At 38.1% G+C, this 24781-nt stretch overlaps 2 protein-coding genes across 3 annotated transcripts; one reads left to right on the top strand and one right to left on the bottom strand.

Annotated features, from left to right (window-relative positions):
* Positions 1-5871: 5871 nt before the first annotated feature.
* On the top strand, positions 5872-14784 carry LOC119422949 (dnaJ homolog subfamily A member 3, mitochondrial). 2 transcript variants are annotated; one of them, XM_037690360.1, is made up of 12 exons: positions 5872-6086; positions 7236-7372; positions 7531-7614; positions 7707-7907; positions 8063-8215; positions 9598-9745; positions 9904-9968; positions 11873-12001; positions 13370-13485; positions 13842-13936; positions 14263-14379; positions 14469-14784. In XM_037690360.1, exons 1-11 carry the CDS (start codon positions 5891-5893, stop codon positions 14364-14366), a joined length of 1428 nt encoding a protein of 475 aa, XP_037546288.1. In that variant the 5' UTR covers positions 5872-5890; the 3' UTR covers positions 14367-14379; positions 14469-14784. The 2 variants fall into 2 exon arrangements, with proteins under 2 accessions (XP_037546288.1, XP_037546289.1); XM_037690361.1 differs by having other exon boundaries at positions 14266-14379.
* A 2073-nt stretch (positions 14785-16857) lies between these two features.
* On the bottom strand, positions 16858-17759 carry tmem187 (transmembrane protein 187). The gene has a single exon (XM_037690362.1). The coding sequence runs from the start codon at positions 17654-17656 to the stop codon at positions 16880-16882; it is 777 nt and encodes a 258-aa protein (XP_037546290.1). The 5' UTR covers positions 17657-17759; the 3' UTR covers positions 16858-16879.
* Positions 17760-24781: the final 7022 nt, after the last annotated feature.

The raw sequence follows: 24781 nt of genomic DNA on the forward strand, positions 1-24781 counted from the left end.
CGAAACCAGTGGCTGCGTATTTCTAAAAGCTGAATGTATGATGTTCACTGCCTGTGAGAGGACTTGTTGTTGTCACATGAATGAAGATGCATAACACAAAACGGCCACAGTCTATTTAAAAGAAGAAAAGCAAGCACTCTTTCTGGCTCTGATGCTTGTTCGTAATGAGAAAATGTCACAGAGGCTGTGGGGGACGGGATGGTCCTCGCGGGATGGAAAACAACATGATCTTTCACTACAAAAAGTGAAAAAAATCCATATAAATTACATTAATTAACTTAACTAGACCTTATCATCAGTGTTTTATGTCTCGTCATTAGATTAAAGTCTAAAATGTTAATTTACCACAAACCATGGTTGTTAATAGAAAGCTAGGTGAAATATAGAATTATTGATACAGACCTCTGACAAAAACTTTTGTCCCCATATTTGTCTCTATGAATCCTTATTGATAAAATCTTTATCACTTTGGGAAACTGCAAACATTGTCAAACTTTTATTTCATCAAGGATGTTCAGTTAAGTTTTTTTTAAAGAAAAAATATAGGAGTCCCAGAAACAACAAATATTTTATAGAATTCAACCAATCCTTTTGAGAAGTATATAGCCATACTGTGGTCTGTGCTTCTTCAGGTGTGTGAGTGTTCTTCAAAGTTTTTATTTGTACTTCTGGCTACTTTTCCATTCATTTTCTGACCACTTTGAGATATATGCATTTAAACACATAAGGAAAGTTTAGAAGTAGAGTGTAGGAGTTGTGGTGTTGTCCCTGGTGTTGTGTTTAAGTCTGCGTTCCCCTGATCCTCTGTTTCTATCTTTATAGGGTTTGTGTTTCTTCAGTATCTAGCCCCATCTTATGTCGTGTTTATGTATTGCACTCCTTGTCTCTTTCGCTGGCATCTGTGATTACTCACAGGAGCCATCACTTTGTCTAATTGGTGTTTCCTGTATATAAATAAGTCTGGGTCTCTGTGTTAGTCCTTGTCCTGGCATTGTCTTCTGTTGACTGGTGATGACCTGTCTGTATCGTGAGTACCCACTGATCATTCTATGTTTGTTTTTGTTGCCCTGTCAGCTTTTTTGTGTTGTTAATAAATTCTTTATTTGTATATAATCATCTTGAATCTTTGCCGGTTTGCCTGCACCACTGGGTTCACCAGCACCAGCCAATTGTGACATAGAGGGTAAATAAAAAGTGTTGACTCTTTAAAAAAAAATCTACAGCATATTTAATATTATCTAAAAATCACGTCTTTAAGAAACAGGGAAAACAAATCTGCAAAGACATAACACAGGAGACTCATCATAGCTGATTGTCCGCTGTATCACAAGTTTTCAGGTCTTTGCTTTTTAGAAATGGTCTTTTGGTGCTAAACTACCATTTTTGTGTAAAACTGTTATCATTTTATTTTCACTTCAAAAAAATGGGACCAAATTCTGTCTTTGTGTGTGTGTATATAAACAACAACAACCAAAAAAAAAAAAAACTAACTAGAAACACAAACTGTTCAAAGTGCCAACTGAATATTGGTTCCCAAATTATTGTGTTTCGACACAATTTAAACTCACTTTAGGCGCCTTTTTAAACCTGATTCATAGCTCAGAGTTAGTGTCTTAAACAACAGAAACATGCCTGAAAATGGTTAGATTGAAAATAACAAAAGACATCGACAAAAAAGTACAAAGAAGCGCTTTGAAAGGCCTTTAGAAAGCTTGAAGAACCTGCAACCAAGACAATTTAAAAGAACAACAAGTCTTCTTGGAAGAAAGAAAAGGAAACACGAGATTAAAAGAAGTCTTTCGTATAATACTGTAAAACTATTGTTTTCACCCTTGTGTGCACTTTGAGTCTGCTTCACAGATTTAAATTTGACTATAATCTAGATTTTTAAGCTTCTCTTTCACATGTTTTCTGCTCTCCAGTTATTGAAAATGTTTGCATTTTTATATTTTGCCCAATGAAACTGAATTAACATGTAATTACATATGTTGTATGGCTCCATTTGTACAACATATTTAATTGCATGTTAATTCAGTTTCATAGGGCAAAATATAAAAACACAGTATGGGTCAATTTGTCTTTGGACTTGCGACCTGTCCAGGGTGTCCCCCGCCTATCGCACAGTGACTGCTGGACATTGGGCACCAGTGACCTCCACGACCTGAAAAGGAAGAAGCAGGTAAAGATGATGGATGGTTCTATTTGTTTCATCGTTTGAACAATAGTTTCTACCTGAGATCTGTCTCGGTTTTGCTCGTTTCTTTCATGTGTCTGTGCTTTGACCCCTGGGGTGAGGTAATCGTGCTCGTTGATGACAGCCAGTCTGATGTATGAAGCTATTTTATCATCGTTCACGGCCTCAACACATTAATTACAACCACAGCAATAAACACCCTTTGTTTTTCTGTGTATGTTCATGAGACAGAGGGGGAAGTGTTGTGTAAAGAGCAACACCTCTGCCCAAACTCTTACTTTTTAACTGAATAGACCTCAGACTCTCCATGTGGACAGATTGAAAATCATTAACTAGCAAAAAAAAAGAAAAAATCTGCAGTGGTTCAAACTTTTCATTCAATTAAATACCTCAAAACTGCAGACTATATTCATCATGTTCGAGCTGTAACTCACAAGAACTCACACTGAATTTACAGGCCAACGTGAGCTGTTTGTGTCATTTAACAGGAACAAAAATTGAAGCATCTTTGGCAAAGATAAGACTTTTTTCTTTGAGATATTATGTATTGCTGCACTCCACATGCCAGCTCTGGTCTGGTCCACATTCCACACAAACTCGCACAGCTGGGATGCTGTTTAGCAGGTCGCCTTGGAGATGGCCGGGAATGAGAGACTGAGATGAGAGGAAAGAAGGAGGGGGGACTGAATGAGCTCTGCTTTCATCGAGTCCCATGAACTGACATCCGTTCATCACATTCTCCGTGTAGAATTTCAGATCTAACATTAAATATGTCAGTCATGGATGTTCACCTCAGTTTTTGGCTGCCACATCAGTTGACAGCCTGGTAAATAAATCCAGTTGTGAAGAAGGGATTCCTTAGAAATTCAACTCACCCTGTTTAAACAAATACACATAAACATAAGTAATTACATAAATCAATTGGATTAAAAAAAAAAAAACTTTTATCACTCTAATGCCTTTTTGATGAAAATCTAAACTTTTTGTGTTATAATGCTAAAGTTGTTGATGTGTTTTTTTATATGTTTTTAATCAGTTTATTTTAATGTAAAATATAAAACTTTTAATGAAAGAAGTCTTATTTGTGGGGTAAATGAAGCCACATATCAGTGTTTTCCAGCTCAGTACCGCCACCTGCTGTCTCAATGTGGCTAATACAATAAAGCCAGTTTTTACAAAATTATTTTAAATATAAGATTTTTCTTTATTTTCATCTCAAAGATATGTGCAGGTCAAGTCTATATTTTAATAAACAATGTCAAAACTAAATGCATTTCTTCAATAAGCTGCCCAATTCTATTAAAGGCTTATATAAGAATCATATAGGAAGCTCATAATATTTTCGTGCACATTGTACTTGCTCCATAAATGAGCTACCTAAGTATGACCAGAAATATAAAGAAACAACACAGCCTGTTGACAACAGTTTATTAAGGATGTATATCTATTGTGTTAAATACCACAACTGAAATTATTATAAAAGCTACACACCCCGCCCCCAATAAATAAACAATTTAAAAAATACAAATAAAAAAACAGAGAAAAGTCTTTAACAACAACATAAAAAATACACTTTTATGCAAAGATGGGTATCCCTGAAGAGTTTGTGCCTCTTGTTTCTGGAACGCACAAAACAGGAAAAGCATCGACTGCACATTGACTTCAATCCAGTAAAGTAAGTAAAGTAAGTAAAGTAAAGTAAAGTAAAGTAAAGTAAAGTAAGTACACATTTGAATTTACTGTGTGAGTTCTGTTAGTTTATTGTGCTGTGAGTGTTATTTTATCTGGGATTGAGTAAAGGTGTTGTTAAGAACTTAACAGGTGCTTAACAAAGACATGATAAAGACATTGTGTGTCTGATCTGTTAAATTAAAGGTGTTATTTAGATGCAATGCAAAATATTGTTTTCAATTATAATTTAAGGTGTCTGTTTTATATCAAGCACTCACGTTCTACAAAAGAGTTTTCCAAGAATGAAGCAGACAGTTGTTTGCTGTTGTAAAATGTAATCATATAGATGCACGCTCCGTTTCCAGCAGACGTAAATTTAAGTAATATGTAACAATTACGACAAAAAATGTTTTTTATTCAAGCAAGTTTACAAAGACACAACTGTCCTAATTTGTTGGCTGACGTCCTCCGTTTCTTGAAATTAAGACATGTTTAGAACAGTAAAAACAATTTACTCTTGATGTGGCCCACAAGCTCAACACTGAAATAACATTCAAAACACAATAGCACTCATGCAACACATTAAAACGTGTAGTAATTTATACAGTAATTCGTGTTTTTTGTAATCAACAGTCAATTGATTAGCGAGCTGTGCAACCATTATGGGCAGAAAAGCACAGAGGAAGATAAATTTAGGTGGATGATAGTGATCACATGCTAATTTTTATAAACATGAGGACCAATAAGTCATCAGAAACAGTTTGGTTTAAATATTAACTTAGAGCTGCAGCTGTTTTTACTCTTTTTTAAAAAACTTTATTGAACACAGTATACAAAACAACCAGGTATTGAAATTAACGAACAGCACCTCTAAAACAGTGACAAGACTTGTGAACTGAGTTCGTTGTAAAACAAGTACAAATGATACAAGATAATCAGATATACTATTTAAGAACAGACTGGAAAGAAAAGGATGAAGAATAACAAAACAGAAAATGGAAAAAAAATTGAAATTTAGTCAGAGGATTTGGGAAAATATAATTTGTCATTAGAAAGAAACAAATTAGCTTTTTTATTATTAATCAATTTAAGGGAATCAATCAGATATTTTAGTTCTGACTGAAAATTAATAAAATTTGGTAACGAGTTTGCAAATTTTTGGTTGTGGATGAAAAATTTTGCATATAAAATGATAAAATTAAGTATACTGTATGTTCAAATTTACAATTTTCAGAGTTACAGTAGTAGCAAATAACATTTTGGAGATTTAAAGACACGCTGGAGAGACTATAAGTCTCTCAGTTGGCCTGGGAACGCCTCCCAGAAGAGTTGGAAAAACTAAAAAATAAATGCAGTGTCGTTTCTAAGTTTGTTTTACAAGAAGTACAAGAGTCATTAATATCTGTGAATTTAGCAATGATACAGTTCACGGGATATATTTATATATATATTATGTCACATTTTAAAGTGTACTTCTTTGGTTTTGTTAGAAATACAGAATTTGTGGGGTAAGAGCCAGGCCCTTCTCCAATTTATGCCATCAATTTGAGCTCTCCAATACAATTTACCTCTGGGTACCACATATTTTTTCTTATGAAAGCACTGGCGTATGTGTCAGTTGTTACATTTTTTTATCTGTTACTTGAATTCCTTCCAGTGAGAGCGTGGGTAGAGTGTTCGTAAATTCACTGTAACACATATGACTTTTAACAAGCTGAATTAACTCTTTGGGGATAGCTTTGGTTATATTAAATTCTCTGAAAGGAATAGGAAAACCATGGACAGACATAAAGTTATCATAAGATAACATATTTCCAGTATTATCAGAAAGATTAAGGATGTGGGTTGATATCTTTATTGAACCAGTTAAATTATTCGGTTAAAGATATGGTTGCAGTTGTTTTTTACTCTTCTTCTTAAGCCAAGATAAGATGACGCAACAGCGCCCCCAGGAGTCACGTGATACGGGCGCCTTCCTATCACCGACGCATGCGCACTCCCACGAGCGCCGGCAGTGACGCAGAAATGGCGTGCTCTTCCACCCGGCTCAGTACACGCTTGTTAGCAACTTGTGGCCGTATTAGCAGCCGTTTCCTTGTTGTTTCCAGCGGACATGGAGGAGTTCATCAGGCGACCGTCCGGCAGGCTCACCGGGGAGGGACAACGGCCAGCCTGGGCTCCTGGAGCCGCAGAAATGTGGTGACATTGACAGGACTCCCAGGTGATATATTAACTAGCAGCTAGCAAAACATTTTTTTTTTCAGTTAGCAAAACATCTTCAGGACAACTTGTCTTCTGATGTAACTAAACTCTATAGTCTGTTGACATACCCAAGTGTTGTCATGCTTGTAGATAAAAGTGACTCTTGTTGTAAAGTCGGCTAACCTTGGTTTACGACGGATGTAGATGCTGTCTTGCTAGCCTGACCTCGTTTGGGTCACCATGGTCAAACTACACTTCATCAAATATTTCTCCTTTCGATTTTAAACGGATCGTGTTTAAAAACTTGGGATTTTATCTGATATGTCACTGCGGCTGCAGAAAAATGCTCGTATGAATATTTCCATGGATGATTGAGAGGATTATTTAGGATATCCACTAGTTCTCAGACTCATCAAACCCAAACATCTCAGTAAATGAATTAATAATTCTGCTTGTAATGCTCCTGATAATGGGCTAATGGCCTGAGAACACAAGTGCTGCAGCAGAAACAGAAATAGCTGCCATGGAAAAGGTACTATTGAGTATTTTATAGAACTATTGTGATGCAAATGTATACTTGTGGTTTTTTTATGCAATAAGATAATAAAAAAACAAAGCTTATCACTTGTAAATGTCTCAGATTCATTTTACTAATGATTTTAATAATCTTTTAAGCATTTTTATGAGATGGATTAAGGTATGTATAGGTTATGCAAAACATATTTTCAGATTTGCACTAAATATAAGAAACTAAAATAGCTAGTTTTACTTTATTTTAGTTCAAGTTTATTGTCATTCACATCACATGTGGTACATGAGACAAAATGATATACTCAGAGTTACAGTTGCACCCCAAAATAGCAAATGTAAAGTATAAAAGAAACATTATACAAGGATCTAAGATATACGCCAAATGGTATTGAATAAAATAAGGTAATTGTCGTGATGCGTGTGTTATTGAACACCTCTTCTTTTCAACTGTATGATTAATTTGTGTCATTTTAAGTGGCTGCAATTGCACTGAAATTATGTGACGTGCAGTATAATGGTTATTTTTTGAGAACTTACAGCAGAGCAATGTAATGTTGAATCATTTTATTTAACGTGAGGCATTACAGTACTTGTGACGCTTCATTGGAATATTGTTTTTATGTATTTTCCTCCACAGGTCTGCGATGCCCGCATGAAATTACCTGCCGCTCTTTCCACTCCAGCTGCAGAGCGGCAAACAAACAGAACCTGTATGAAATTTTAGGTGTCTCCCGCAATGCCTCACAGAAGGAAATCAAGAAGGCTTACTATCAGGTCTGATGTTACTGTGCTTAATGAGTGTTCGTCTGTCCCAGTAACATATGTTATGTGAAACGATAAAGACTGATGGACAAATATCTTGATTTTGAAAAAAAAAAAACAATCCAGCGTTTCAGATTTTCTTATATTCCAACACTTTTTCTTGTATCCAGCTGGCAAAGGAATATCATCCAGATGCCAACCCAGATGACCCAGAGGCAAAAGAAAAGTTTACCAAACTGGCTGAAGCCTACGAGGTACGAAACGTCTCTTTACACATGTGTTGAGTAGCCAGAGAATCTGTCGTTGAATTCCAAGATATCGCTGCTCGGTTGTTTGTGTTTCGTAGGTGCTGAGTGATGAGGTGAGAAGAAAAGAGTATGACACGTATGGAGCTGCAGGTTTTGACCCGAGCCGTGCCGGGGCGGGCCAGCAGTACTACAGGGCAGGTGGGGGTGCCATCGACCCTGAGGAGCTTTTCAGGAAGATCTTTGGAGAGTTTGCAGGAGACTTTAGGAACATCAACAACATGTTTGAGCAACGACCTGAGGTAACGCAACACACTGGAGTTACATCACCAGCTCACGGTTCATTGTAAATTATATGCACATTTTACCATCGTTTTGCTTTCCTTAGATAAAACAACAAATGAAAAATTAACAGGTATTTGAATAATAAATGTAAAATTGTAAATTTATTTCTCAGTATGTGATGGAGCTGACGTTTTCCGAGGCAGCCAAAGGTGCAAATAAGCAGCTGAGAGTGAACATTGATGACGTCTGCCCGAGATGTGATGGAAAGGGCAACGAGCCGGGCACCAAAGTGTCTCACTGTCACTACTGCAACGGCACAGGAATGGTGAGTGTCAAACCTTTAGCCGCGGCTAAATTAACCAATCTTTTTTTAAACTTGTTTTACCGTCTTCCATCTCTTCTTGCACTTTCACTCTTAAATCCTTTCGCTCATTGTCACGTTCTTGATAAATTTAAGAATCGGCTCCTGCCCAGGCCTGATAGATGGCCTGGTTCTTTTCGTGAAGGATGCAAGGGAACAACTCAACTGTACTCTTGTCATTTATTTTTACTTTTCGTGCTTCTCACAGCGGTAGCAGAATTTTCCCATGTAACAACAGTAGAAGCACTGGAGCATAGTAGCAGCAGCATAAGTAGGTTGAAAACCTTTTAAATGAGCAAAATGTGTGCCTTCTTTGAGAAACCAGTAAATTGACTGTCAAAACCCTCCATTAGTTTAACCCCAAATTATTTCACCCAACTAAATTCTCTTACAGGCATCTTAAATCAACTACAATTTCTAAACGAATAAAGTTCTGTTGCTGTCTAAATCAATAATTCGACAAACTTCAAATTACTTTATACTACGGATGCATGATATTGGATTTTTGGCCGATATCCGATATGCCAATATTTGGCCGATAACCGATACCAATACAGATATTTTTTTCATAGACCTACTTTCAAAGAGGTAAGTGGAATTAAAATACTTGATTATTCTGCACGGTCTTTGTTAATTTGACCTGCTACCAAATGCAGATGGCAAAAAGGGGACTGAAAATGATGTAACACTTCATCTTGGGTTATGTTTAATTTCAAATTTATTCATAGCTTTTACTCTGACAACACTCGAACAGTGTAAAATTGTCATTTTTCACAAATCTAAACTCAACCTGTTCACAAGTGAAAAGCACATAAATAGAAGTGCATTAATAGATACGCTTGACAGTTCCTTAAATTAAAAATTAACTTAAAACAGAAGCCTTTTATGTCAGTGAGTTATTTTGATGGAATGTCCAATATTTAACTTTAGCACTATTATTATCCAATACCATGCTGATAATATTGTGCATCCCTAGTTTAAAACCAAATTATTTACTCTCCAAACACAAAATAACTCAAATTAACACCATTTAACAAATTTAGTGCCATTGGAACCTCCATCACAATTTCCCCATTCGTTTTGTCCTACTCTTTTCAAATTCAATCCACCGATCCACGAGCTGAGCTCTGTTTTCTACCCCGTCTTAGATTTTCCTTTTCCCGCACACTGAAAGAGATTCGCTCATTCTTTTTTCCTCTAACCATCTCGATTGCTCATTCGGAACCGTACCTGGTGCGTCACAGTCAGTTAATGTATTCCTGGTCCGTCGCTGTGTTTGTTCCGTCGGGATCGTGCCGTACAATCTGTCTCGACGCAGCACCCATCCAGCATGTCGTCTCCTACAGGAGTCCATCAACACGGGCCCTTTTATGATGCGCTCCTTGTGTCGGCGATGTGGTGGGAAAGGATCCATCATAAACTGTCACTGCGTTATTTGTCGAGGATCGGGCAAGACCAAGAATGAAAAGACGGTCACTGTGCCCGTGCCTACTGGTGGGTGGAACATTTGCACAAACTCATTCACAAACCTGCTTTAGTGCAAAAAAACTCAAAGTCCAGAGATTCTTTGTGTATTTCATTGTGCTAAATCATAAATGGATGTGAACTCACTGCAGCTTATTTTTATTCTAAATGCTTTTGTTTTCTTCCAGGTGTAGAAAACGGTCAGACGGTACGGATGCCAGTAGGAAGTAAAGAAATCCTTATAACTTTTAGGGTGAGTTTAGTTTTCCAAGCAGTTTGACTTTATTCAAGGTTTTATTCATGCTCTGCTAATAAGTAATAATTATTTAGTATTACAAAATATGCTTCTTTCCATGTTTGCAAATGCAACCGCTTTGTTTTGAAGTTATTGAAGTGCACTTTTGCATCGTTTCTACTTTGAGGGCTTTGATCATTTAGGTTCATTCTGGTGGACATAAAGAGAGGATGCATGGAGCCTAAACACCAATTCACCAAATCATTAAGACCACCAGCTTTAACTTGAGTAGATTCTGTTTTTATTGTCAAATAAAGTGTGACCAGAGCAGGAAAAGGTGAAATCAAGACATGTCTAACACCTTGAACACGCCTGGCAGTGGTGATCATCCTGGGCGATCTGATCACATCAGGATGCATTAAATACAAGAGTGAATTCATTCTGCTCATATTAAAATAATTCAATTCAGTTTTTTTATATAGCGCCGCCGCAAAGTCACAACAGAGGTCGTTAACATTCATATATAAAAATAATAAGTTAACATTATTTATCTGAGGAGCAGACCACTTTGAGTTTAACTCCATCGCAGAACTCTCATCTTGAACAAGCATGAAGGCGACAGTGGAAAGGAAAAACTCCCTCATGAGGAAGAAACCTTTAGCAGAACCAGACTCTGGACAAGCGACCATCTGCATGGACCGGCTGGGTTTGAGAGGAACAGATACACAATGGCAGGTCAAGAATCACATGTTAAGATAGAAATAGTATCAAATGAAAACTATTCAATTTTAGCAAATCATTTAAGGAAATTAGGTCAATTTGTCCTCTAGTAGTCTAAACCTATAGCAGCATAACAAGCTGACCCTAACTATAGGATTTATCAAAAAGGAAAGTCTTAAAACTGGACAATGTGTCAGCCTCATGGACAGAAACTGGAAGTTTTAAGAGAGGAGCCTGAGAACTGAAAGATCTTCCTCCCATTCTGCTTTGGTCAACTATAGGAACCACCAGTAAACCTGCAGTCTGAGAGCCAAGTGCTCTGTTAGGAAACTATGGAACCATAAGCGCTGTAATATAAGATGGAACTAGGTTATTGAGAGCTTTGTAGTTTAGAATTAAGATTTGGAATTCTATTCTGGATTTGACAGGGAGCCAATGGAGAGAAGCTACAACTGGAGAGATATGATCTCTCCCACTAACTCCAGTTAAGACTCTGGCAGCAACATTTTGGATCAACTGAAGACATTTTAAAGAAGTTTTTGAACACCCAGATAACAAACCATTACAATAGTCCAGTCTAGATGTGACAAATGCATGGACCAGTTTTTCTGCATCATTTTTAGATAAGATGTTTCTAACTTTATTGATATTACGCAGCTGGAAGAAGGAGGTTCTAGTAACGTTTTTAATGTGGGGGATAAAAGTCATGTCCTGATCAAAAATAGCACCAAGATTTTTAACATTAGAGCTGGAGGCCAGATTAAATTAAATTAGCAGTGTAAACCCTGCTGAGCCAAACTATAAGAGCACTTACTGAACTGAACAGGTGATGCAGGTTTGCTCCGATTCTTGGGAGCTTTGAGACTTTTTTTTTACTTTGTATTCTGTTTGTTTTGGTTCATTACTGAAGTTTGAACAAGATAAATTACAAATAAAGAAATGCAAAGAGTTGTTCTGTGTAAAGAAAAAGCAAAGCATCAAAGTTCACAGAAATCTCTGGTATTTAAAAACGATTTTTGTTCTCAAGCAGTAGACTTTTTTTTTAGCAATACTCAATATTACCATTCATTTATTTAGATTATTAAAAAGTGATAACCTAAAACAATGTTGCATGTAAAAAATAAGAGTTTGAGCTCATTTGTCGGCCTTACCCCAGTTTACATGTTTTTATGAGTTTTGATGTGCTTTTTAAAACCCTCCAGGTCCAGTCGAGCCCGGTGTTTAAACGTACTGGAGCAGACATCCACTCTGATGCTTTCATCTCTGTAGCTCAGGCCATCCTCGGAGGCACAGCCACAACGCAGGGCCTCTATGAAACCATCAGTATTGCGGTGAGTACCGTATTTTCCGCCGTACACGTCACTCCGCCCTATAAGTCGCATCAGTCCATATTTGTCTAATAAAGTGGAAAAATCCATAAATATGTTGCTTTGCCGTATACGTCGCATCTATTATGCGTCACCGCTGACGTGTTGCGTTTGTTACACGTCACCACCGACAACGTTGACATGTGGGCTGAACCCGGAAATGTGGACCGGTGTTGTGCCAAAAACCGAGAGGCTGCCAAATGGCGGTCGCAGGAGCGTGCACGGGAGGACTTTAACAAGAATTTAACAAGATTAACTCTTAAAAACAATTATTTGTTTGCTTGAAATTATAGTAAAGGTGTGTCTCAGTCTAACATTTGCTTAATAAATGCACTTTAATGGTCAGATCAGCTGCATTTCACCGGGGCAGTGCAGCTGGTTTGACGGTTCCAAGCAGAGAGCAGAATGAAGGTGGGGAGACTGTGGCAGGCCGATTGAGTCATTAAAAGCTGGTGAAGATTCTCAGTCATCCAGGACATGGTAAATTCTAAAACGTTCAAGAAAAAAAACAATGAAGTATAGTATAATAAATAAAGTCCAGTTGTTTTTGTCTTTAACTTTTTTGAATTTCAGAGTCAGAGATTTTTGTGGTGCATGTGGTGGAACGAAATTATGTACACAGGGTCCCAGTTGCATCCAACAATAAAATGTAAAAGAAAAACAATAATTGGATGATCATTTGTCATTATAGCCACATTTACCTATTACATGATACAAGGGCATGCCTTATACTATCACTACTCTGCTGCCATCTAATGGATGAAAGTGGTACTGCTTAAATTTATTTATTTATTTTTCTGTCAGAATGAATTGAAACGGTCATACCTCAGCCAAAAAATGGTTTATAAATATGGGAAAAAATCCATAAATATGTCACTTCGGCCTGTAAGATGCAGGGCATGTAAATTATGCAAAAAACTGCGACTTATAGGCCGAAAAATACGGTATGTCAGGGACGGATCTAATGTAGTGTTCCTAAAAGTCCTGAGTGTTTTCAAGTTAAACCGATTTGGTTTTAGTTGAATTCACTGTGGAGTTTGTTATTCATTTATTAAATGTGAATATTTTTACATGGTTTTGATTCACGTTAAAGTATTCAAAGTGAAATATTTTCCTTAAAAATTAAAATAGTTATCACCTCAGTCTAATATTTCTTTTCTTTTTATTTATTTTTTTTACATTAAATTGTTATTTTTGCTTCTGGATAAACTAAGTTCCTGATGTTCTAGGATCTGATTCCTACATGTTTATGTTGGACTTATTATTATTTTTTTTATCTCATCGATTTCCTGCCACAAAGTTTCGGATTAGACACCTCTGCTGTGTTTTCAGATCCCTGCTGGCTGTCAAGCTGACCAGGTGATCCGGTTACAGGGGAAAGGTATTCGGAGGATGAACACCTTCAGTTATGGGGATCATTATGTTCACATCAAGATTAAAGTGCCAACGTAAGACCCACATCTTCTGCTCTTTTTATTCTACCGTCACTGTTTCTTATTGCTGTCACACAGCCAACTCTGCACTTGTCAAATTTTCACTTGTCTTTTTATGTATAGGCCACACCCAGATATTGTTTACATTTGCAAAATTCTAGTTTTATCATTTAATTCTTAATCAGAGAGATTCCAGAATGAAATATTTATTATAAACTAGATTTGGAATTGTTTAATTTAAACGATAAACCATGAACTCGTCTTGGCTTTGTTGCCAACTGTCACAAATGGGTTGTGAGTTACATTTAAGGACCTCATGCTTTACATGTGTAACGGTTAGTTTTGTTATTTGTGGTCTCTTCTTCCTGCAGGAAGTTGTCTCGAAGGCAGCGCTCTTCGTTGCTGAGTTATGCAGAAGAGGAAACGGATGTCCAGGGTACCGTCAACGGTGTCAGTCCTTCAGCAGGTAGGAGAAAAGATTTACTCAACAAATCACAAGCGCACACATGCATACAGTTAAAACCACTTTTATTTGATCGTCAAGTTTTTTTGGGTGATTTTTTTTTTTTTTTTTTTTGGGGCTGAAAAATGAGAAACGGTTGACAAAGTTGTATTAATGTGCATCTACTCAAATATTAATGCTGGAAAGATTTTTATTCAAATAAGACATGGCTAAAATAATAACAGCAGCAGTCGCACATGTTTCTCATCAGAGGTTCAAATAAAAAATGCTTTTGTGATTTGTTTTAGCGCGAGTCATGTAGTTGTCCCAAAACTGCACGTTTTCTCCAGCAGGGGGCAGCACCACATCAGACTCTGGTGGAAAGACCGGGTCAAAGGAGGAGAAAGAAGAGGAGGAAGGCTTCTTTTCCAAACTAAAGAAAATGTTTAGCTAACACTCAGCTGCAGGTCGGATTTTAAACACTTCATTTATTAAAAAAAAATCTGTTTGAATTAAAATTTTCTAACGTCAGTTTATCTCTGCTCTACGTTTTCAGATTAGAACTTAAAATGTGATAAAGAAAGAAAATCAGTCAAGTCTGGAAGTCCCTGCCTCCTGCTTGGGAACTGAGCGGAGCAAAAGAACAGACTCTGGTGTTTGTCGTCATAAACGCAGCCGCACTGCGTTGAAGCAAAAGCTGAACAGGCAGGTTTATTCTCACCCACTGGTCTATGGCTGCTCAAGAAGAAAAGATGCTCATCATGGCTGCTCTCTGAAGCAGAGATGTGTTATTTTTTACACAGCACCCTTTATAGGTTGCACTTTTCTTCTAATGCTCTAAAGACGTTAATTTTTTTAATTTATATCCCAAAACAACTAGTGCTTAATACCTTGATGGATGCATTCTGTAAAATGTGGAATCACCCATTAAGACCTGATGTTTATGGTCAAGCAATGCAAAAGTTGCATCATTTTCAAAACACTAACTTATTAAAAAATAAATTAATAAGAGTGACAAAACTTGGTGACTCGAAATAAAAGCAGGATGCCTTTTCTGTTGTTTTTTTTTCTTTCAGAAGTTTAGAAATGTGTTTGTTGTGGATTGCCTAAAGGAGAACCTTCAAGTTTTATACAGATGTTTTTAAACAAAGCTGTAAGGATTAGACAAAAGTTTCAGTGTTTTCTTAACCCTCTGATCCAGGACAGGTTATTCTTTAGCGCAGAAGAGATCATGCTGTGTCTCACTTCTATTCGTTCACAAACGAATGGTCTTCGTTCTTGTTTCTTTATGAGCCAAAGCTGCAATAAAACCAATTTCTCCAAGAGCAGCAGAGATGAGTGCGATCACTGTTGAGATCCATTTTTCCTCCGTACGTTTTTCGGCGCAATTCTTGCCGCAGTTTTCAAGCTATTTAAAAAAAATAGATCAAAACGTTCTGAACAGTCCTGCAATGACTTTTGGTATCGGTGCAACTTTAGCTTTTTGAAATATTTGGCCTTTTCTGCCATTTTTCTCAGAACTGAGCTCATTTTACATCCTTCAAATCTTTAGATGTGTTTACAACCTTTTACTGCTCCTTTCATTCTGTTCTGGTTCAGCTTCGTGCAAATTTAAACATCAGCTACTTTCAGATGTTTTGTGATCCTTTGTTTCTTTCTTCTGACTTCTTTCTGCTAGTTTCAGCTTGTTGTGCTTCTTTCAGCAAGCTTCAGCGTTTCTGCTATTTCAGCTACTATTTAGCTGTTTTTATGCTAATTTTAGCTTTTTCAACTAAGTCCACTTTTTTTTATAGCTAATTTCAGCTCTTTCCACCTCTTTCTGGTAGTTTTGTTTGGCCTTTTCAGTTACCGGTATTTGTTTTTGCAAATTTCAGCTTTATTTTTTTGTGCCAATTTCCTTTTTTTTGGTGGCAATTTCTGCTAATTTAATCCAAATTAAGCAATTATGTTCTTTCTTCTGCTAATTTAGGATTGTTCTTCCATTTCAGCAAGGTTTTTTTTGTGCTTACTTCAGCTGTTTTTCAGCAATAAATTCACACTGCATTTTTGCAGGAAATGCAGTTTCTCTAGTTCAACATTTTTGCTCATTTCAGGTCCAATAATCTTGCAAAAGTGTAAATTTTCACTAAGTGATGTTCAACTCAACAGTACAATTTGACAATCAATACTTGAATATAATTACTAAATTAAAAAATTCTATGCAGGTTGTAGTAATTATATTTTTATTCCTTTCTGTGTAAATGTGGCCAATTTTAAATGTTAAGTTGGATATAATTCATCATGGATTTTTGAACAAGTCATTTACCAGGCCTGCCAATGTTCCAGGACTGTTCATGTATTTAAAAGGGAAAATCGAACTCTGCTGCAGTGTCAAAGTTTCCAGCATTTCAGATGAAGGGTTGAACTTCTCATTCTTACAATGCACAGTTTAAGTAGTTTGTGATTTTTTTTTCAACAGCTGTCCTTGGAACTAAGCAGTTGGAATAATTTAGTTTATTGGTCATGTGGGCCAAACGGAGCAGTTTCTTCTGCACCTCGGTCTTTCATACCGTCAGTTTTTACATACAGAAGATAAATGTTTGCATCATTGGAGAAAAGCTAAGTAAATGAATTTACAAGTGGCAAAGATAACTAAAAAGATAAATCTGTTTATTTAAAAAGAATCAGGCTTGAATGACATGCTTTAACACTTCATTGAACTAGAATATTAGGATTTTTTGTATTAATCCTAAATGTAATTAAAGCTCATTGAAGATCAATGAGTTTATATGATAGTGCATTGTAAAATCAACATATTTATTGGCTATTCATAAGACTCACAAATGTTACCACAGAAGTAAATTTGATTTCTTGAGCTGCAACACAAGGCCTTATGAAAACCCTTTTATCTAAATTAAAACCAATCCAGGTAACTATCAACAGGTGTTCTAATTCTAGAAGAGCCTCTGGGGTTTTCATCAGTGCTTCTTACTCCTGCTGTGCTGCAGTCTTGGCCTGTGCCCTCGGGGTCATGGCTGTGAGGAAACACAAGGTGAAGTGGAACTGCAGCACGTCGCACACTTTGGACCAGAAGTGTCCTGTGAGTCTCTGGAACATCCAGAACCGAGCCAGCCAGTGGTCCAGCAGCTTCAGCACCACGAACCCGGCACAGGACAGCAGGGCCAGCAGTAGGTACCCACCAGTGAGACCGTCGCCGCGGGTCAGCTGCACCCGAAGTCCTTTGTACGCCGCTAAAGCAACATGGCAACCCAACGCCACCTCGAAGCCCCGCTCGTGCGCTAGCGCGAGGCCGTAGCTGACGACGGAGCACAGCTCGAGCTTTGCCGCGTGCGACGCGCGCCACTTCGCACTCTCTACGAAGTCCACCCACACCGGAACCCAGGCGAAGATGGGCAAGGTGAACCACTGATCGAGCACGGCGGGGGCGCGTCGCAGCGTGGCCAGGCGCGTCCACTGCACGGGGCCGTAGAGGAGAGCCATGAGGGCGAACACCTGCCTCAGGTAGCAGCTCTGCGCCGTCTCCTCCACACCTGTCCAAAACAGCCAATACAGTCCCAGAAAGATGTAAGCAGCATTAACCACACAGTTGAACGGCATCGAAAAGAGCGCAGGCATGGACTCGACCCGTTTTTCTGCATAATGTTCGTAAGTCAAGTCCACTTCAACTTGACCGAACAGGCTTGTGTTCGCCAGAAACACACACAACATGAACGGAAACGACACATGCAGCATGGCCGACCTCATACCGCTTATTTATCTTTGTTCACAAACTTTAACTGAACGGAAATCAAAAGGAGAAACAACACACAGCATGAACTTGGGAAAGTTCGAGTTTTGTTTTCTTCCGGGTTTCAGAATCACGTGGTGCCTGAACTTGAAGTTTGATAGGCTGATATGCGCGCGTAGTGCCTCTTTGACAGTTAGCTATACACCATTTATAACCTGGCTGAAATGGCGGCTGTGGGTGCGTGATATCAACCCAGAGCCGCAATCTGAGGCACGCGGGTCACGTGCGGTTCTTTGGTCCCTCTATAATCAAAACATACACGTAAATGAATATTTAAACTCAAGACCACAATAAAAAAGACTAGTCTGTTCAATTTTTGTATCAAATTTTCAATAAATTTGCAAATAAAATATTTGACTGAATTATACAAATAAATAAGGAGAAAAAGTTGTTAGTAGCTGGCCTTATCTGAACTTCCAAATCAATTATTGTGATCTTTCTATGAAATCAGACAGAAAATAAAACTTTTGTTTAATTGCACATTGAGAGGGGGAATAATAGAAAGCAGGGAGTTATGCACATCCAATATCACTATAGTGTAGATTATTTACCATAAATGAGACATTAAAAAAATATATAATAATATTGCAAAATAACTATTAATCCATCCATACATTATCTTTTGCCTGCCTCGTTTTGAGTTGTGGGGGTCACTGGTGCCTATATCCAGCCATCATTATGTGAGAGGTGGGGGAAACCCTGGACGGTCGCAAGTCCATCACAGGGCCGAAAAATAATAATTTTAACTATTAAAATTTTAAGTTCAAGTTCAAGAATCTTTATTATCCCCAAGGGGGCATCCACATATCGGAACCAATGGCTCGGCGTTGTTCCCTCATAGGAGTTTAGGGCTCTCTGTTCCACTTCCTCCATGTAGAGATTGGCAACAATGGGTGACACTGGAGATCCCATGGCACAGCCGTGCTTCTGTCTGTAAAAACTGTCATTGAACTTGAAATAAGTGGTGGAGAGGCAGAGATCCAACAGGGTGCAGATCTGGTCTGGGGTGAAGTTGGTCCTGTTGATTAAGTCCTTGTCTTGTAGAAGTTGTTTTCCGACTGTTTCTACTGCTTCAGAGATGGGTATGCAAGTGAAAAGAGAAGTCACATCATATGATACAAGGGTTTCTCCTGGGGTTAGTTTCAAGTGTTGAACTTTGTTAGCAAAATCAATGGAGTTCTTTATGTGATGAGGTGTGTTTCCAACAAGAGGAGCTAAAATACCAGCCAGATGTTTAGCAATATTGTATGTCACTGAGTTCATGCTGCTGACGATGGGTCTGAGTGGTGTTCCTTCTTTGTGGATTTTTGGAAGTCCATAAAGACAGGGAGTGGCTTCCCCTGGGTACAATCTATAGGATGACAGGGTCCGCATGACAGGACCGGACAGGATGACAGGGTCATCAGCAAATTTTAAAAGGTGACGTTGTGATTACTGGCTGCGACAATCGTTCATATATAAAATAAATAAAAGGGGTGAAAGAAGAACATTGCTGAGAAGGAAATGATGTTCAGGGGGAAAAAGTAGTACATAATTTAGAGAGCCACATAAATTAGACCAGTGGATGTGTTTTGCATGCCAGCAAATGTATTAGTTTAGCCCCCAGAAACCATCTTATCTCCAGTAAACTGGTTGGTCCACTTAAAGAGTGTACTGCTTGGTGGGGAAACAGTTTACTTGGGACTCCTCAGACTGATGAAGCCCTCTGGATAGAGGGCGAAACGTCTTTCTACAAAAAAGAAACTGTCCAGATGACCTGACTGAGCATTATTGGATTTGGTTCCTGGATGATTGAGCGTGAACTTGGATGTATTAGTTTATCTTTGGTAATAATTGTCATTGTGCTGTGTAATTTTCCTCTGATGAGGAAACTGTCTTTATTAGTGAGGTTAAATGTTATTTTTTTTTTTTTTTTTTTTTTTGTCAGGTGAAAGAAAATTGACTTCAAATTGGATGTGTAATGAAGAGACCTACGTGGAGTGTTGCAGTGGAGTTTTCCAGAAGGATTACTCTCTAACCACACCCTTAGTTTCCACAATTTACCATGTTGTCTTTAAATTAATGAAATGATTGTTTAAATTAAAATGCATGGAATGCGCCCTCTGGGTCAGGGTCTCAAGAAATGGAGTTCCAAGTATCTATAGTCCTATATGGAGTAAGACTCCTAACTCGCTGGTGGGAGTACAGTATCTATCTGGCCTCGAATGCCTTGGGTTCCCTAGAAGGCACTGAAATGTGTTGCTATGGAAAGAGATGTCTCATGGGTTTCTCTTCTGAACGTTTTGCCTCGCTACCCAACCATGTATAGGCAGCAGAAAATGGATGGCTAGAAAAAAACAACATATCTTTCTGATAAGTGTCAACCATGGGGGGAAAAAAGATGTATGCAGGGAAAATCTATCAGTCTGTTTTACATGTTGTAAAACAGTTTAGCAGGGTTGCTAATCAATGCATTTTACTTTATTTTTACTTTGGTGATGAGAATATTAAAACTTGTTGCCAAGTCACTGATGTAAAAGCAGATTTTCAGTCAGAGTGTAAAGTGTTCTGACAAATTTGATTGTATAGAAAACTTGGCAGTTACTTTAAGTGACACATTTGAAAACACATTCATTGAGAGTCCTTCATTAGGACATCATAACTTTTGATACTCAAAGCAGAAAGTTGGATAATATTTTACATTAGAAGCTAAATACCCCTCAATTTGTGAGTCTTAAAACCATCACCTCTTTTTTTTCCCCCTTTTTAGGACTTTAAGTTAGTGTGTTTCACAACCATTCCCAGTCATTATAATGTCATGATAGCCATAAATCACTCGTGTTCACTCATTACGTCTTAATGAAGGGGTTGTTAAATTGCTTGTGTGTCTTTATCTGTTCAGTGGAAAAAGAGTGACTGCTTTTTTAATTCTCTGGTTTCTGGTTTGGATTCAAATGTTTGGTTAGAAAGAAGAGGAAAAAATGAATTAATGGCAGAATTTTTTTTATATGTTTTCTAGATGAAAATGGAATAAGCATGGTACAATTGTTAAAGAGTTAGGCAGGACTATTCATTAAAATCTGGCTACTTGAGCAAACAAACAGACATAATTTGAACTATACAGAATATAAAAACAAATGTATCTAACGCATTCAGAAAATAAATATGATTGCATGAAAAAAAATCCACTTTGAAAATGGATACATTTGTTAGCGACTGTGTTCACGCCGGGCAAAAGATAGTCTGTGACATTTATGGATGTAAAAAGAAAGTAAGATTTCTGCCCATCAATGCCAGTGGTTAGTGTTTTATTCTCAATAGCTTAGTATTCAAATCCAGAACCACATATTACTTTAAATGCTCAATGGAATTTGCAGAAAACCAAGACCTTTACAAAATGAATAAGTTGACGTTTTCTTTCATTCAGCAAGACTTTACCAAAGTCCATAACAGCCAATTAAGTTCTGGCCACTACAAGCAACTTAAAGACATTATTTAACCTTTTCCAGCAATAAAGGCCAAAAGCTATGTGGGCCAAATGGATGAAAGCCTCTGCCTGCCAATCAAATGCGACTGACATGTGGTTGCTGGGAGTTACTGGGAAAAGTAAAATGGAATCACGGGGAGCGCAAATTGATTTTTTTTCCTCTTGGACCTTGCAAATAAAGCCACCTCACAGCTTCTCACGGGTCAGTACAAAAGGTTAAAAAGAGTGTGTCGGGTAATTGGGCTTGTAGCGTTGTTCTTGTGTTGCTATTGCAGAGCTGATGGATAATTATATTTTGAGTGTAAGAACAATGTCTGTCCAAACAAAAAGCCAGTGACCGAGTGACAGGAAGCACCGACTGCATTTGTGTTTAGATGGATGGGAGTTGGTGACAAAGTGGGCGATCTGGGCCTGAAAGCATCAGATTCTAATGGTGAGTCTGGTTTACCAGGATTATTACTTGGCTTGTCTTTTTGACTGGGAAATGGAGTTTGTTTAATATGGACAGCATTAAGCCTGGGATTTTGTCTGCTTTGTTTTTCAATGGGTGTCTCTGGATGTTGAGAAGGGCACTTATGGTTTACAGAATAGACTTGGAATTATTTATGCTTCAGGAAAGTGACAGAGACTAAAACCTTGTGGTCATTACAGTCAACCCATCAAACAATTAAAAAACACGGTGCGTAAATGTTTTCAAATGTAAAAGATTTCATCGATGAATAGTACTTAGATGGGATGATGTTTCAAAGTTTAACCATGAGCAAAATTTTTAAGTTTCATTTTTGTCTCAATTTCTACACAACACTTTCAGTAAAAGGATACAATTCTACACAATAAAATTTAGAATTATTAGAAACATGCTGTTCGCAAACGATCCGAATCTTTTGAGCGGCTCTTTACAACCAACAACAGGAACTGTGTTACAGACAGTTGAGCGACATCCCTAGTTTTACTTTCCTCCTCGTACTTTCTTTGCGTTTTCCTTCTCAAATGCAGACAAACGCTCCTCCTTTGCTTTTACACCGAGACGAGGCAGACGATTAAAGGGGAGGAATTCAGCAGCTCTGGAGTGGAGGAGAGGTTTCTCGCTTGACAAGACAACGTGGTACAGCCCTGACAACTTGCGTTACTACAGTCGTACATGATGATGCCACTACCGTGTACTTGTTCACTGTCCTTAAAGGAATGCATATCACCTACCATTTTTTTATGTCAGAGATTTAAACTTTTCTCATCTTATGCCAAGAAGCTGGTGCTATAGACATTTTGTTCACCAGTGGCAATCTGGGACTAATAACTAGGCCTACAGTTAGGATGTAATATTGTACAAACCTATATAGGGGAGTGGTGGTGCAGAGGTTAGAGAAGGTAGGTCTGTGATCGGAAGATTGCTGGTTCAACTCCGGGTACTGACAACATCAAAATGTGAGTGGGATTGGTGAAGCACCCACACCTGTCTCCACCTAGAGCTCTCATTTCTAACCCAAACCCGGAGCCTGGCCCGGCCCAACCCAGATTAGGGCTGAGCATGGCCATAATAATGTGCTTAATGTGCGGGCCGGGTCGGTGTCATGCTTTTGAGTGCGTCAGCGGACGTGCGCGTCTGACGACCCAAACAGGTGAGATCCCAAAATATCTGACATGTCAGAGCAGGGTCCATGTCTGAATAATGCAGAATGCAGACAGAAGCAGGGATTTAATCCGCTTTGACGGCCATGAAAGGACAAACACCCCCTTATCTCCGATCTTCTGCCCCCTTTATTCAGCTGTGGGTTTCGGGTTCGGATCTGTAATTACTGTTAATTCTTCGGGTTGGGTGGGGTTCGGAAATGATGGCTACGGGCTGGGGCCGGGTCGGGTGGGATTTTTTGGGCCGAAATGCCACTCTATCGCCACCCTCATTTGCCTCACTCTGGGCCCTTGTGCAAGGCTCTTAACCCCCACCATCTGCTCCCCCGGGCACCCTAGATGGCAGCTCTCTGCTCCACACAGAGGGCTGTGGTAGCTCGGTGGTCTGTGGTTGCATCAGGAAGGACATCCAGCGTAAAAACAATTGCTAAGTCTCCACTCAGTTCACTGTGGTGACCCCTGAAGAAGGGAGCAGCCTATTAAATGCTAAAGTCAAAGACACTAACGAGTCACAATGTAATTGCGTCACTTCTGCAACTGAATTATGAGTCACATTTTTAGTCACTAACAACAACCTAAATAGAAACGCCAAACCAACCCCCCCCCCCCCCCCCCAAAAAAAAAAAAAAAAAAAACGGGTTACAATCCTTCTGAAAACAACCTGAAAAAAATCCACCTATCTCTGTCCTAAGATTTTGTAGGACATGTTGCTTACTTACACTGTCACTTATGTTCATGTACATGTAATTTCAATGGTTCACACTAAAATGTTACAGTGATCCACAGAACTTACTGTTTATGTAAAATTTCATAATTTAATAAAACCAAAACAACTTAAATGTTGTAAATTATCAATACAAATCAAAATTGTATATTTACTCTTCATTTTTTTTATAGCATTTAAAATTGCTGTGTGGATTTTTGAATTTACATATTTCAATTTAATGCATACAGCCATTGATTATCTTTTACCCGCATCTTCTTTTTTTGGGTCACGGGGGTCACTGGTGCCCAAATCCAGCTGTCACTATGTGACAGATCGCAAGTCCATCACAGGGATATATAGAGACAAACAAGACACAACCATTCACTCTTTCACACCTAGAGACAATTTAGAGTTACCAATAAGCCTAACATGCATATTTTTGGTCTGTAGGAGGAAACCGGAGTACTGAAGAAAACCCACATATGTATGGAGAGAATATACAAACTCCACCCAGAAAGTCCCCTGGCCGAGATTTGAACCAGTTAAATTTCCCGTCAGTTATTAAACAATTCATCCTGGAGGGACTCCGAGTTCAGCCTTCTTTAAAAACAGTGAAGTTTTAACCATTGGTAGTTCTTTCTGTTTCTGCCTGGAGACAAAAAAATGAAAGCAGTCTGATTGGATAACTATATTTTCTGTTTCTGCTCAGTGCCCTGAGATGACTTCTATTGTGATTTGGCACTATATAAATAAATTGAATTGAACTGAATATTTTCAAACAAAGCCTTGCTCAACTGCAAAGTACTTTACAGAAAATAAGGGAAATTAGAAAAAATATACAACTAATTTTAAAATATTTATTTTGTATGAAAAGTTAAATAAAAAAAAAATGAATTTAACATTTCACATGTGGTGAATTCTTAGGCCTTCTTTGAAGGCGTTGAAGGCCCTGGGCATTCCCCACTGTTGTTTACACCTCGTAAATGACATTATGCACATTCTTATGCAATATTGTTAGAAAATGAATCTCATCAGATCTCATGCTCAGAGAATGTGTTGTGAATGACTCCCAGCGACTATCACTCCAGATTGTAGCTCAAATCTGTAACATTGACCAAGTTATAGACATCACTGTGTCAGCTAATGTTTATTAATAATTATGGCAGTCACCCTGGATTGTGCTGACTGTAAACTTTTACATTTTTACTTTTTTGTTTGAGACTGTCTTGCTTACTTTTTTCCCCCTGAAAATGTCTTTATATATATATATATATATATATA

This window comes from Nematolebias whitei, chromosome 16, assembly GCF_014905685.2.
Source record: "Nematolebias whitei isolate Nwh7 chromosome 16, NemWhi1, whole genome shotgun sequence".
Classification (NCBI taxonomy): domain Eukaryota; kingdom Metazoa; phylum Chordata; class Actinopteri; order Cyprinodontiformes; family Rivulidae; genus Nematolebias; species Nematolebias whitei.